General features: G+C 57.5%; 1 protein-coding gene across 9 annotated transcripts in view; it reads right to left on the reverse strand.

Annotated features, from left to right (window-relative positions):
• CACNA2D2 (calcium voltage-gated channel auxiliary subunit alpha2delta 2) overlaps window positions 1-11,736 on the reverse strand; it is a 141,196-nt gene extending 129,460 nt beyond the window's left edge. For all 9 annotated transcript variants that reach the window (XM_034956531.2, XM_055109986.1, XM_034956530.2 and 6 more), the window contains exon 1: window positions 11,249-11,736. In XM_034956531.2, the coding sequence (XP_034812422.2) occupies window positions 11,249-11,463 (215 nt within the window). In that variant the 5' untranslated portion in view covers window positions 11,464-11,736. The remainder of the gene's footprint in view (window positions 1-11,248) is intronic.
• Window positions 11,737-12,871: the final 1,135 nt, after the last annotated feature.

The raw sequence follows: 12,871 nt of genomic DNA on the forward strand, positions 1-12,871 counted from the left end.
GACCAATGACACCCAGTCCTCTGCAGTGAGTAGGCAAAAGTATACCCCCACTATAGGCAAGTACACCCCACCCTGAAGTCACCCTCCCCGCAAGATGAGAATGAAGTCTCACAGGCAGCACCCAGCCAAGTCTGGGCCTTCCCCACGGCCATGTCTATGCATTACGTCCGTGGCTGTGGCCCTCTAAGGCCAGGTCAGCTGCGCTGTTTCACAGCAGCAGGACATGCCCCTCTGGCCATCCTCTTAGCCCACTCATGCCAGCGCTATCTTCAGACGTCATCTGAACCCGCAACTTGCTGTTGTCCTAAATAGTCTGCCTAGGCCCTGCCTGAGACAGGACGTGGCCTGAATGGCCTCCTTCAGGCCTCTGACTGACCAAACCTCACTGGCACAGCACGGCAACTTGAGGGCAGTGGCTGCTCCCCCAAACCCCAGGTTTGGGTCTAGTCTATGCCTCAAGTGCTGAGAGGCCGAAGGAAGTATCCCTCTCCAGGCCTTGGTTTCCCCATCTGTACCACACGGGAGTTAAACTGGACCAACTGGTCCCACAGTTCTCACTGACCCACATCTATGACACAAGTAAGGGTGGGGCTGTTCTACTGGGAGGGGGATTGGGAGCCAAAAATCTCCTACTTCTGGTCCTTTGGTGGTTCCAAGGAACCTGGAGGCGCCACAGGCCAGGTGAGAAATAAACCTTCCAAGGACGTCAGCCTGGTCAGTAGGGCAGCCCCTGCAGAGGGAGATGCATGGCAGAACATCATGGGAGTGTAGGGACACCCTGAAGGTCCTGTGGCTAGGGGTTGCCTGGAGGAGGTGAGATGCAGGAGGGATGTGTGGGACAGGGCTGCGTGCTTGGACCCGAGCACTAGGGGGAATCCTGCCCCCGCCACTTGCCATCTGTGTGATTTTATCATTTAGCCTGGCTAAGCCTCAATTTTTCTCATCTATGAAAGTGGGATAAAAATGGACTGACCTAACATGTGTGAAATATACCACCGGGGGCCCAGCTTGTAGTGATTGATGTGGTTAAAACAACTACTTCCTTTACAAACATTTCCTTGGCATGGTCACCCATCCCCTTATCTCCCGCTTCTTCCTTGGCCCCAACTCCCACCCTCAAGCCTCTCCTCTGACCCTGCAGCCGACACTGCTTCCCCATCCTCCATCACTCCCTGCCTTCTGCAGAATCTCCACCTCCAGCCCAAGGTGACCCCATCCTCGGCTCAAGGGTAAATCCTGATTAGCCGGAACCAATCACAGTGTACTGTTTAGATTGCCAGTGATTGGTTCAGAGTGGGCATGTGACTCAGTGCCAGCCAATGAGATGTGAGAGGAAGTCGGCTGGGGGCTTCTGGGCAAGGTTTCCTCCCCTCTTAAGAGAAACCCAGAGGAGACATCTCTTCCATGCCTAGTACCTGGGTCTGCAGATGATGCCTGGAGCTGTGGTAGCCATCTTGTTGCCATGCAGGAAGTTGGCCAAGGACAGACAGTTACACCAAAAGCGAGGCCACCAGGCCAAGCACAGGTGACCACTTGGTCTTTGCCAGCAGCCGCATCACACACCTGTTGGCTCCCTGTCAGGGGATAAAGGGCCCACCATGAGGAAAACCCACCACACATGATAAGCACAGAAGCAGCCTCTTGTTGGCAGCCAAATGCGCTCCTCAGACTCAGATCTTGAGGGGGTCGCAGTCAGCTCAATGCCTACTCCTCAAGGGCCCCATGACCCAGCACAGAGCTGGAGGAGGGGCACGGGGCTGGAGGAGGGACTCACAAAGGGCAGGGAGCTGGAGGAGGGGCACGGGGCTGGAGGAGGGACTCACAAAGGGCAGGGAGCTGGAGGAGGGTGTTGGTCAGGAAGGCTCCTGACCCAGGGCCCTGGGCGAAGCCAGCAGCCTGGAGAGGGACACGGTGAGCAGTGAGCGAAAGCCAGAGGTGCGGAGGCCAGAGCTCTTCCCAGGACCTTCAAGTGTCCCAGATAGTCCCAGGGCCAGAGGCTGGAGTCAGCCCAGGCAAGGCCTCAGGGGCCAGCCAGGGAAGTGGGGCTCTGCCCATGGCAGGTTTCTGGGGTGCAAGGTCCCAGCTAGCCCAAAAGGGAGACACTCCAGCAAGCCTGGCGGGGGGTCCAAGGAGAGATACAAAGACTCCCAGGGCCCTAACACACCCACCACAGACTCAGCTCACAGAGAGAAAGGAGAAATGCCCATTTGCAAGGGCCCTTAGCACAGAGGCCTGCTCTGCCAGCTCCTTCTCTTTTCTCATAACTGAAGTGGGGGCAGGGCAGGGGTGGGTTGTTTAGTTGTTTGTTTGCTGGAACTGGTGGCAGCACCAGACCTGACCTTTAAGGCTTCAAATGCAGCGTTTTAGGCGGGGCCAGCAGGAGGAGAACACGGGCTGCGGAAGGAAGTGATCAAGACTGAAATGCCACGTCAGGCTGGAAACTCGAGGCAGAGCACGGGCCTCTACCGTCTCAGGAATACGCCAGCCCCTCCAAGCCCACACTGCCTGGTGACAAAGTTGTCCTTCCCAAGGGGACCCAGAAAGCTTTTGTGTCTCTGAAACAGCACAGGGACATCAGAGTTTGCCCTACAGAAACCCAAGGAGTTGGGGCCTCACACCACATAGACATCTTGCCCTTCGAGTTTGCCAAAGCAGACCTCAACTTGCCCCCCGACCCATGCCATAGATTTTATTTATTTATTATTTATTTATTTATAAATGACAGGCTCTCACTCTGTGTCCAGGCTGGAGTCCAATGGCACCATCACAGCTCCCTATAGCCTCAACTTCCTGGGCTCAAGCCATCCTCCCACCTCAACCTCCTGAGTAGCTGAGACCACAGGTGTGCACTACTACACCTGGCTAATTTTTGTATTTTTTTGTAGAGATGGGGTTTTGCCATGTTGCCCAGGCTGATCTTCAACTCCTGGGCTCAAGTGATCCTCCCACCTCGGCCTCCTAAAGTGCTGGGATTACAGGCGTCAGCCACTGCACCCGGCTGGATATTTTTATTTAAGAGAAACAGCTGTACATCAGTGCAAGGAAGGCTGCATAGGGAGTCGCCCTCCCTGCAGTCTGTACTGAGCATTAGGGATGGGGGCTGGGCCCTGCCCACAGAGTATGTGCAGCCACAGATAAGTGGGGCTTGAAGGTTCCCTTCCCCCATCTTGGGCCTCAGTTTCCATATCTATATGATGGTGGTATCAGGACCTCAGGGATTTCTGTGGCTGTGGCATGTCCTTTCCAAGTCAGGGAAGCATGCAAAGCCCATAATGCCCAAGGAGACGGTTGCACCCAGGCTCCCTGCCCCCACAGGAACCCCTCCTGGCCTGTAGGCTCCTGAGCTCCTCACAGCCACTTCCCAAAATCCCAAGGGCCCTGGGCCATCGCAGCACTGACAACACACAGGCGCATCCTGAAAATGCCAGGAGAGCAAAACTCTCAGACAACAGAACCCACGAGAACTGGGTCCACACAGCTACTGGGGCCAGGGCCCATCACAGGGCATCACTGGACAGCCTTATTTATGAAGACTCAGTAGACAAAAATCCATCCTTGAAGGAAGTGTCTTCGCTGGAGATGCTCCAGATAGAGAACATGTGGAGGGATCATCTCTCCAGATCATCAAGGGATCATCAGGCCAAAGTTTTTACAGCCCAAATCGTGCCCACAGTGTCTTGCTGCGGGGAGGACCCAAACCCACAGCAGATACTCAAGGGCTGCCAGTCTCCTGCCCTTCAGTGTGCAAATGAGAAGCACCCACTCTGAAAGGGAAAAGTGCCAGCCCAAGGTCACACAGCAAGAGCTTCCCACTCTGCCTGAGCCCGGGCTCCACGCCCACCCTCCAGATTTTCCACGCGGGGAAGGGCTGTTTGCAAAGATGCTTCACTTCACAAAGGACTCATGGAGCTCCTCTGAGTCCCAAGTCCTCCACTGAATGTAAATACCATTCAATTTGCAAAAATTTGAATTACAAGGACGCAGCCTCTGTTTCCTTTGCAGACTGTCATCACGCCAGTTGGTAGAAGATCAAACTTTCCAGCTCAGCCTTAACTCAGGCTGTTTCTAACATAAAAGTTTGCAAAACACTGGCCCTAACAATCAGGATGCTTTATTTCCCACTGCCAGTGTTTGCCCAGCCGAGCCCTGGCATTAACCTCAAAGGCAGGTGGTGAAGGTGGGCACTAGGAGCCCATTCTGGCTGCAGAGATAAACCACACGTGTGCTTGCACTACATAGGCTCCCAAGCACATGCCCGCATTTGACTTCATATGCACATACACGCACACACCTACTGCTGCCTACACACGAGAATGCTCATGCACACACATCTACACACATGCATCCATGTGTGAGTACAAACACACGCACACAAGTGGGTATACGCACAAGCATGCTTAGATGTGAACACGTCTGACACATGCACACATACATGAACACACAGGTGTAGACACACCCACATACAAGCTGACATGTGCACACAGGCAAAGGCAAGAGCCAAACACAAGAGGAAAGACTCACAAACCACACGTGGGTCCCAAGTGCCTGTAGGGCCTGGATGGGTGCTGGGTGCTATGGATGAGGGGATAGTGGCTGGCACTTGGAGTGCAGGCCCAGCTAGACTGCAAATACCCCCTAGATCCAGTCGGGATCCACATGCCCTTATCACAGACTCCCTGGGGCCAGGCCCATCCCTCACAGTCTATCACACCCCGACCCTATGTGGCAGTACAGCCACGGAAGCCCTGTTTTACAGATGAGGCTCCAAGACCCTGAGAGGCTGCGGAAGTTCCCAAGGTCACACAGCTGTTGAGAGGTGTGGCAGAGTCTCAGTGCACACGAAGAGGGGGCTTGTTCAGAAAGAACTAGCCATCAGGGAAGGCAGGCATCAAAGGGGAAGAAAGGGGCCCAGGGTCTAAGAGGGGCAGGGAAAAGACAGGCAGAAGGAGTGACTTCTCATCCTTTTCACCCACCCCTTCCCCTTTGTTGAATGAGGATCATTTCCAAGGTGGGAAAGATGGATACTGATCAGCAGGAAAGGCTTCCCATGCCCCTCCCCCTCTGCTAAACAATTAGGCTGATCAGAGCTCAAAGGGGGTCAATCTGAAAAGCAGCCATGAGACACCCAAGGTATGGCCAAAGGAGGACGGGAGGTCCAGGCACCCTCACACTGGAAGAGACAAGGCCCAGCGGCCACAGCTAAAGCAGGGCGTGGAGAGGAGCAGGAAGACCCCAGATCTGTCTTCTTAGGGCATTGGAATGTCAGAGTTGGAAGGATCCTGGAAGAAAGGAAACTGAGGCCCAGGGGGAGGAGGGGTTTTGTCCAAGGTCACCAAGCAAGCTACCCAACTGAGAAGATTAGGCTGGGCTTGCCCTTGACAGAGGCCTCCTCACCTAAGATGGGGGCTTTCAGAACTCCTTTGTGAATATTCTCCCCACCTAATCCCAGCTAGACAGTCTCCTGGTTTGTGAGGCTGTCCCCTCACCAGGCTCAGTCACGGGTAACAGTGATGGCTGGGGACCCAGCAGGGCCAGACCAGATGCAGAAGGAAAAGCACTGTGAGGGCCCAGGTGAGAGGAGCGGGACCAGGACCGGGGACACCAAGCCAACAGCCTGAGTCTCACAGTGGCAGGGCAGGGCTTGGCTGAGTCTGCCCCTTAGGTCCTGACCTTATGTAGATTTGAATGACAGAATCTTGACTCCTTTAGGGAGGCCCCAAGAGACCCCTGTGGGGACCTGCAAGCCAGCAGGGCCATCTCAATCTCCGTGGTCACCTGCACTGGCCCCCCTTCTGCCCTTAGCCACAGGCAGCTCTGGAAGCTCTTCAGGTTCCACAGGACAAGAGAAGAAGGGAAGGAAAAAAAAGCAAAAACCACACACACACTTCCCTTGGGGAATACGAATATTGATTCTGTAGCTTCTTGTTTAGACAGTAGGCACCAGAAGAAGAAGAAAAAAAAAAAAACCTGACATGAAGAGAATCTTCCCAGTTGGCTGGAGGGCTGTAGCCAGCAATGGGAAAGCCCCTCATGTCCTCCCCAGCATGTCCTCCCCAGGCCTGAGGCCCACAGCCCAGTCACTTAAAGACACAAGGCACCAGGTCTGGAGGCAAATCTCCACATGGGAGTCGGGTAGGTGGCTGGAAGAGGGAAGAGAGAGAAAGACCACTCCTATCCTACAGGCAACATCGCCCTGCCAGACAGAGCTCAGGCCCACCTGCCTTGACTCCCAAACCTCCAGCTGCCCCTTGGAGAGTTCCCTAGCAACAAGCCCTTGAACGCTGGTTCCCAAACCCCCCAAGTCCCACCCATCCAGATGGCATGAGGCTCCCCCAGCATCTATAAGATCCTAGCCCTGTGAAGTCCCCTCAGACCTGGCAAAACTGCCAAGGGACTAAAGGAGCCAGCCTCAGGTTTCCATGAACAACCCCCAGCCCCACCCCCACCTCCATGACCTTTCTCTCCGGAATCAGACTGGAATCTGGAGAAGGAAATGGCATCTCATCTCGAGATGAAGCCCCTCCTCTCCTCCACCTCTCCACACAGAGCAGGCCTGGCCCATAACTCAAAGCTCGGGGAAGGAAAGCTCTGGGCTGGGGGTGCTCCATGATGGCCTGTGTATACGTGGGAGGTAGATGGAGGTCAGCACTGGGGCTATAAGCACTGGGGCTGGCAAGGCAGCTTCGTGCCAAGGAAGGCCCCTCAGGGTTGCCTGAGACCCAGAGGAGGAAAGAGAGACAGACAGGGCAAAGTTACAGCTGGAAGTCCCAGGCCCAGCTCTCGCATCCTAGGCCTCTTCATTTTCTTCCCAGAGATTCAGGCTTCAAGCCCCCCTCCACTTCCTGGGCCCACTGCCCAGATGTCCCCAGCCCTCTGGCTGGGCAGCCAAGTGTCTGACAGATCTATCCTTTCCCCTGCCCTGCCTCTCATGGTTGTGGGCTTTAAGCAGGTCCCTTCATTTTTCTGAGGTCAGTCTCCCCATCTGGAGGATGGACATGACCACGGGCTCTGAGGTCAAGGCAGTAATGTGGGTGAGGGGCCTGGCCTGGGCTCAGTAAGGGAGATCACCATTAGCCTGGAGATGTCCCCCACCACAGTCAAGCTGTGTTGCAGGGAGTGAGGGAGGGAGGTGGCCCAATGTCTTCCTCAAGGAGGTAGAATCTGATGTGGGTGGGCACAGCCTGAGAGAGTGGCACAGCCCAGAGCTGGGATGGGAAGGCCTCTGGAAGGTTCGGGTGTGAGACCTTGAAGGAGGGGATCTAAACCCGAGAAAAGAGCACAGTCATGGCAGGGCAGCATGAGCAAAGTAGAGAGACAGGCGGCCACCTAGCCCGTGGGAGCCCTGGAGACTGGTGGGTCTCGCAGTAAGACTGGCTACCGCCCGGCTGCAGCATCTGGGCTTAATGCTAATGTTAACAGTGGCAGCCATGGCACCTGACGGAGCCCTCCCTGCCCACTAGAGGAGGCATCCTCTCCCGTTAATTCTCACCACCAGCCTCTTAAGCAGATTCTATCATTTCAATTGTGGAAACTAAGGCAAGGTCATCCCAATGGAGCCTGCAAAGTCTACACCTGACACCCAGCATGTCCCCAAACTACATCCTCCCAGGAGCTGGCAGTGTCCACCCATACACATCTGAGGTGCCAGGAGCTGGCAGTGCCCACCTGCACACAGACAGGAGGAGAAGGGGATACTCTCTGCAGAAGTCCACTTAGAGGCCAGCTTTACTCTGGAGTCAGTCTCTCCATGGGGACATGAGTGTGACAAAGAATCTGGAGTGAGATTCACCTGCAGACTACGAGGGGACTCATCCTAAAATGAGTTTCCTCCTTTCTCAGGGGTTAACCTGGCACAGCTGACCAAAAGGAGGTGCCTGATAAAGATGGAATCCAGGGGAACAGCAGCCAAGGGTCCCCCCAAAGTCCTCCACACCAGGAGGGCTGTGAGCACCTGGCAGCTCTGCATCTCAGTGACAGCAGCAGCGGCTGGGAAGCCTCACCCCTCCCTCCTGCAAAAACTGCGGCAGGTTGTTGGGAAGATGGGGGACCCAGATGAGTGATGCTGCCTCCCTCCAACAGGGAGAGCCACAGGGAGATGGAGACAGGGGCTGGAAGGCCCAGACAGACACACGTCACCCACCATTAACCGTAGCTACACTGACGCATGCCCTGTTGTAGGCACTGCTCCCCATGTGTCCACTCAGGAGAGGAGCACGTACTCTGGTTGTCATTAATCTGCTGGTGGTCCAAACCCCTCAGGCCCCTCACTGCTTCTGCCCACCCTCAGAGGAAGGGAGACGCTGGTCAACACCATCGCTGGAGCAGAGCTGGGCTAAGAGGGTGCAGTCAGGTGGGCCAGCTCAGCCAGGTGCTCCACCCAGCACTCAGCCAGGACTCCACAGAGCAGGGGACAGAGAAACCTGGGGGCACTGGAGAACAGGGCACAGAGGCCCAGCAGAGAGGACAAAAGAGGCGGGCAGGGAAGGATAGGTACAGCTCGATGAAAGACCCGAAGAAGGGGGACAGGGGAAGAGGGAGGGAAAAGACACAAGGGGAGGCAAAGCAGTGAGGGCTGCCCCTCAGCCGGCGATGGTGGCCTGATGCTGGGGAGGGCATAACTGGAAAAAGGAGGCAGGTGAAAGGTGTGCTCGGACTCAGGTCCCCCACACCCAGCTGGACAAGTGCACATAAGTGTGCATACATGTGTGCAAACATGTAGCCTCCTCCTTGTTTGAAACTCTGATCCAGGTCCAGGTAAGGTGAGACAGCCCAACCCCCCCACCCCCCGCCCAAAAAAAAACCCTGAAGCCCTGTCCTCCCTTCAGCGGTAAGCCCTCTGCCCTTCTCAATCCAGCAGCAGCCTTGGTCCATTTTGCCTGGTGGGCAGAGAACCATGCTGCCAGAGCGATTGCAGAAATCACAGCTAGTGGACCCCAAACCCACACTTGCTTAAAATCCAGCAGCTTGTGAAGCTGGGCCCCTGTGCACTGGCAGACACTAATGAGAAAATGACTTGCTCATCAGGGGCCTTCCCCACTGAGGGGTTGTCACTCCAGTGCCATGAAGCTGGGTTCCACTCTCCTCCTTGGAAATCCACCTGTATCAAAGTGTCATCCCAGCCTGGCCACACTGACCCAGCAGAAGGTTCTGGGAGGTCACCCATCCCTGAGCAGCCCCACAGAACCTTCTGGCCCCAACAACAGCCTAAACCTTTCTTACCAGTTCAACAAAAGCACCAATTCCACTGGCCATGGTCATGTGTGGGCCCCTTCCTCCCTCCAAGGATCAATGGGCATCCTCGTCTGCGGGACCAGGGCAGCTGAAGGGCGCTGGCTGTCACAGCAAACCCTCTGTATTGTTGTACCATTAGTCACCTCCCCCTGGACCCTCAGAGCGGCACAGCCCCTACCCCACCCCCACCCTCATTCTCTAATTACAGTTTGCAAGACATGTCCCAAACCCCCAAATTAGCTCCAACTATATCGACAACAGCATCCAGCTGGAAATGTGTCGCTGCCGTCACACCCGCCTCGCCATCTTCTGGCTGGGGACAGAGGGATAGGTGCCTACTCTGGTCAGGGTCTCACATCGGCCTTCTAGAGGAGACTCGTGCAGGCCCAGAAGCCATCTGACCAACTGCACGTTGCAGGGAAAGGGAGTGAGGTCGGGAGAGGTGGAAAGAGACATCCACTTAAATCTTCACTCAAGGAGCTATGAAATGGCTAAGAAAAAAATAATTGTGGTTTGGCTCGTGCTTGGCTTTGAGGAAGAAAGAACAACAAAAAAAATAATGCTTTTGCCTTTTTTAAGCACTATGATTGAAGTCCATTTCCATCACGGCAAATGAAAGACAATAACGCATCCACCAGCCCTGAACTTCCATACGATTCTTTTCTCCCTGGGCACCCCCCTACACACACATGTGAAAAATCCAGACGGTTGACAGAGGACACGTCCGTGCGGCACCTGTAATTTGCCAACTGATCACCCGCCTGAGCACAGCCAGGCTGTGCAATGAGAGAGACGACAAGACGGAGAGAGAGACCCAGAGAGGCGCTTTTCCTGAGTTTGTTTTTCCCTCATCTTAGAGAGCCTACGAACCGGAGTCGGCAGGTTTCGTGGCAGAACCAGGGGCTCTTACCCTTGGGCAGAGCTGGTTTAAATGACGCAGAGCCAGCCTCTCCCTTTCCCTGAGGCCAGACCCTTCCCCTTGGCCACCAGCAGCCCGACGACTCATGCCCCAGTCTCCAGGCCAGGACACTGGTGAAGGAGTCCAGGGACAGGTGGCTCCTCAGACCCAGAGACAGATAACAGAAGCAAGGTGGTCACCGTGCCCCAAAGGGGGTCTGGGCACTGACATAGGGCTGAAGCACAGTGTCAGGAAACTGATACGTCCTAAAGGCCACATGCACTGAACATCCACTCCCAGCCCCAGACACATCTGGCTAAGCTCACCCGTAGGAGGCAGCCCGAGTTTGCTGGCTCTTGGGGAGGAGGAGAGGGCTCAGAAGGACCGAAAAACCTGCGGAGGCTGGCAGAGCCAGGAGAAGCTATTACTCTGTTGGCAGCAGCAGCAGGCGCAGGCAGGGGTCCTTCCCACCATCCACCTTCTGCCGGGACCCCAACGCCTTTACCTCCCAACTGGGCTCTCCAGGGGACTCTCTCCTCAGGTGGAGGGGGGCCAAGAACAGGGGACACTGCCTCTGTGGCACTGGCCACAGCAAGAAGGTGCTCGCATCATCAGCATACAGCTCCCCACTAAAGGAAAAGGCCCTTGAAGGCAGGTGTGGAGATGTCCCTCACCTCTGGCTGTAAAGCGCCGGATTCCCACCAGGGAGGGAACGTGGGGCAGATGTGCGGCTCCAATTCCGCCGGGCAGGGGTCGCTGGCCGCCCCTCTCACCCAACCCGGGTTTCCCTCTCACCGGGTCAGCGGCAGGGGAATCAGCTGACAAGCTCGGACCGCCCCCCCCCCCCCACTCCTCCCGGGGCTTGAAGATCTTGCCTTGCCTCATTCGGGGGATTTGGGGGAAGCAGGGGCACCGCGGGGAAGTTTCGCGACGCAGCCAGAGCGCCGGGACCGCGGCTGCCAGCCTTCGGGGCTTGGGGCCGTCGCCCCCGGGCGCAGCGGGCAGCCGGACCCAGCGCCTCTGCCCTGGCGCGGAGCGCAGGGAAGGAGTAGCGCGGACCGGGGGCAGAGCGGGGCGCAAGGCTCGGCCGGGGTCCCGCGGCCGGCCGAGGCCACTTACGTGTGCTGCTGGGGGAAGCTGTAGGCAGAGGCGCTGGGGGCGGCGAGCAGCGGTAGAAGCAGCAGCAGCGGCAGCAGCAGCCACAGCGGGCGCGGGGGCCCGGACGTCGGGCGCCGGGTGCCGGGGCCAGGCTGGGGGCCGCAGCCGGGCCAGGGGCGCGCAGTCCGCTCTGGGCCGGGCCGAGAGGCGCCGCAGGTCCGAGCCGGCACCGCCATGTTTCCATTCAAGATGCGGCGCCGCGGGGATGGGGGGAAGTGGCAGCGGCGGCGGCGGCGGCGGGGTTGGGGGGGCGCAGGCGGCGGGCGGCGGGCGGTAACTCGGCCTCTCCTCCGCCGCCGCCTTCTCCGCGAGGGGCCTCCGGGGCTGCACGGGCCGCAGCGCCTCTGCGGGCTGCGCACTGATATCTCCCTGCAGCGCTGGCTCCAAGCGCTCTGAGCGCCCGGCCCGGGACCTGCGCTCAAATAGCAGCCGCCGCCAACCTGCCGGCACCGCCCTCTTCTCTCCCTCCCTCCCTCCCTCTTCCCGGGCTGGCCCGCCCCCGCGCGCCCCCGCCGCGGCCACGCGCCCACCCGTGCCCGCGCGCCTCTCGTCCCCGCGCACCTCGAAGCCTGCCCTACTAGCTCGCGCGTCCTGCGCCCCAGCCGCTATCCGAGCGCCCCGGGTGCGCCCCCGCCCCCACACCTCAGACCCTGCCGCTCCTCCCCACCCCACCCGCGGGAAGAGTCCCGGGCCCCGCGGCCCAAGGCAGGAGCATATGTGACCCTTTTGGGGGCTCGACCTTCAACAGGCTTAAGGCCTAGAGTCACAGGTTTAATGGTGGAGTGACAGCTTCAGCGGAGACCAGAAAAGGAGGCATGCTGAACTTACAGCCCCCGTGGCTCTAGCTATCTTTAAGATTTCTCTCTGTCGGGGGCTTGCACGCCCGGCTGCTGGCAGAAAGGGCCTGGACCTCCTGGTTCCCTAAGCGGAAACCTGGGCACGGCTGTACGGTTGTGGGGGGCTGGGGACGGCAGGATGCAGCCCTCTGCAGCCACTCGCTTCGCTTCCCTGGGCTGAACAGGCACTGTGTGCAGGCCTGTCCCAAGCCCCAGTTCCCGGAGTTTGCACAGCCTCTGTTTAGATTCTTCCAGAGCCAGGAAGCTCATCTCTGCACAACCCAGTCCTTTCTGTCCTGGAGGCCCCTGGCTCTTCCCTGCTGTGGGCAGAAGACTGGGGCTGGTGTCAACCTTGACTCCACAGCTTGTGGCCCTTTCAGAGCCTCAGTGTCCTCGCTTGTGAATGCTTGTGTGGGTGCCTACTCCCATTTCCAGGATGAAGTGAGAATGGGGAGAATCTCTTGGTAAACTGAAGCATTCACAATTAGGGGAGACCATCCCTAGGATTCTACTGAAGTTGCCCTGGAACCCAGCTCTGCCTCTGGTGCAGATAGGATGAGAGAATGCTCCCCACCAACTTGACACAGGGCAGGACCCCCTCAGCAATAACTGCCCACAGACCGGGCCTATCACGAGGAATGAGGGATAGTAACCAGCTGGGCAGGATGGTTCGGAAATGTCCAGATGCCCCACCTCATGGTATCAGTGGCTCTCCTATCATCCACTCACAAGTCAACCCAAGGAGGGC

Source organism: Pan paniscus, chromosome 2 (genome assembly GCF_029289425.2).
Source record: "Pan paniscus chromosome 2, NHGRI_mPanPan1-v2.0_pri, whole genome shotgun sequence".
NCBI lineage: Eukaryota > Metazoa > Chordata > Mammalia > Primates > Hominidae > Pan > Pan paniscus.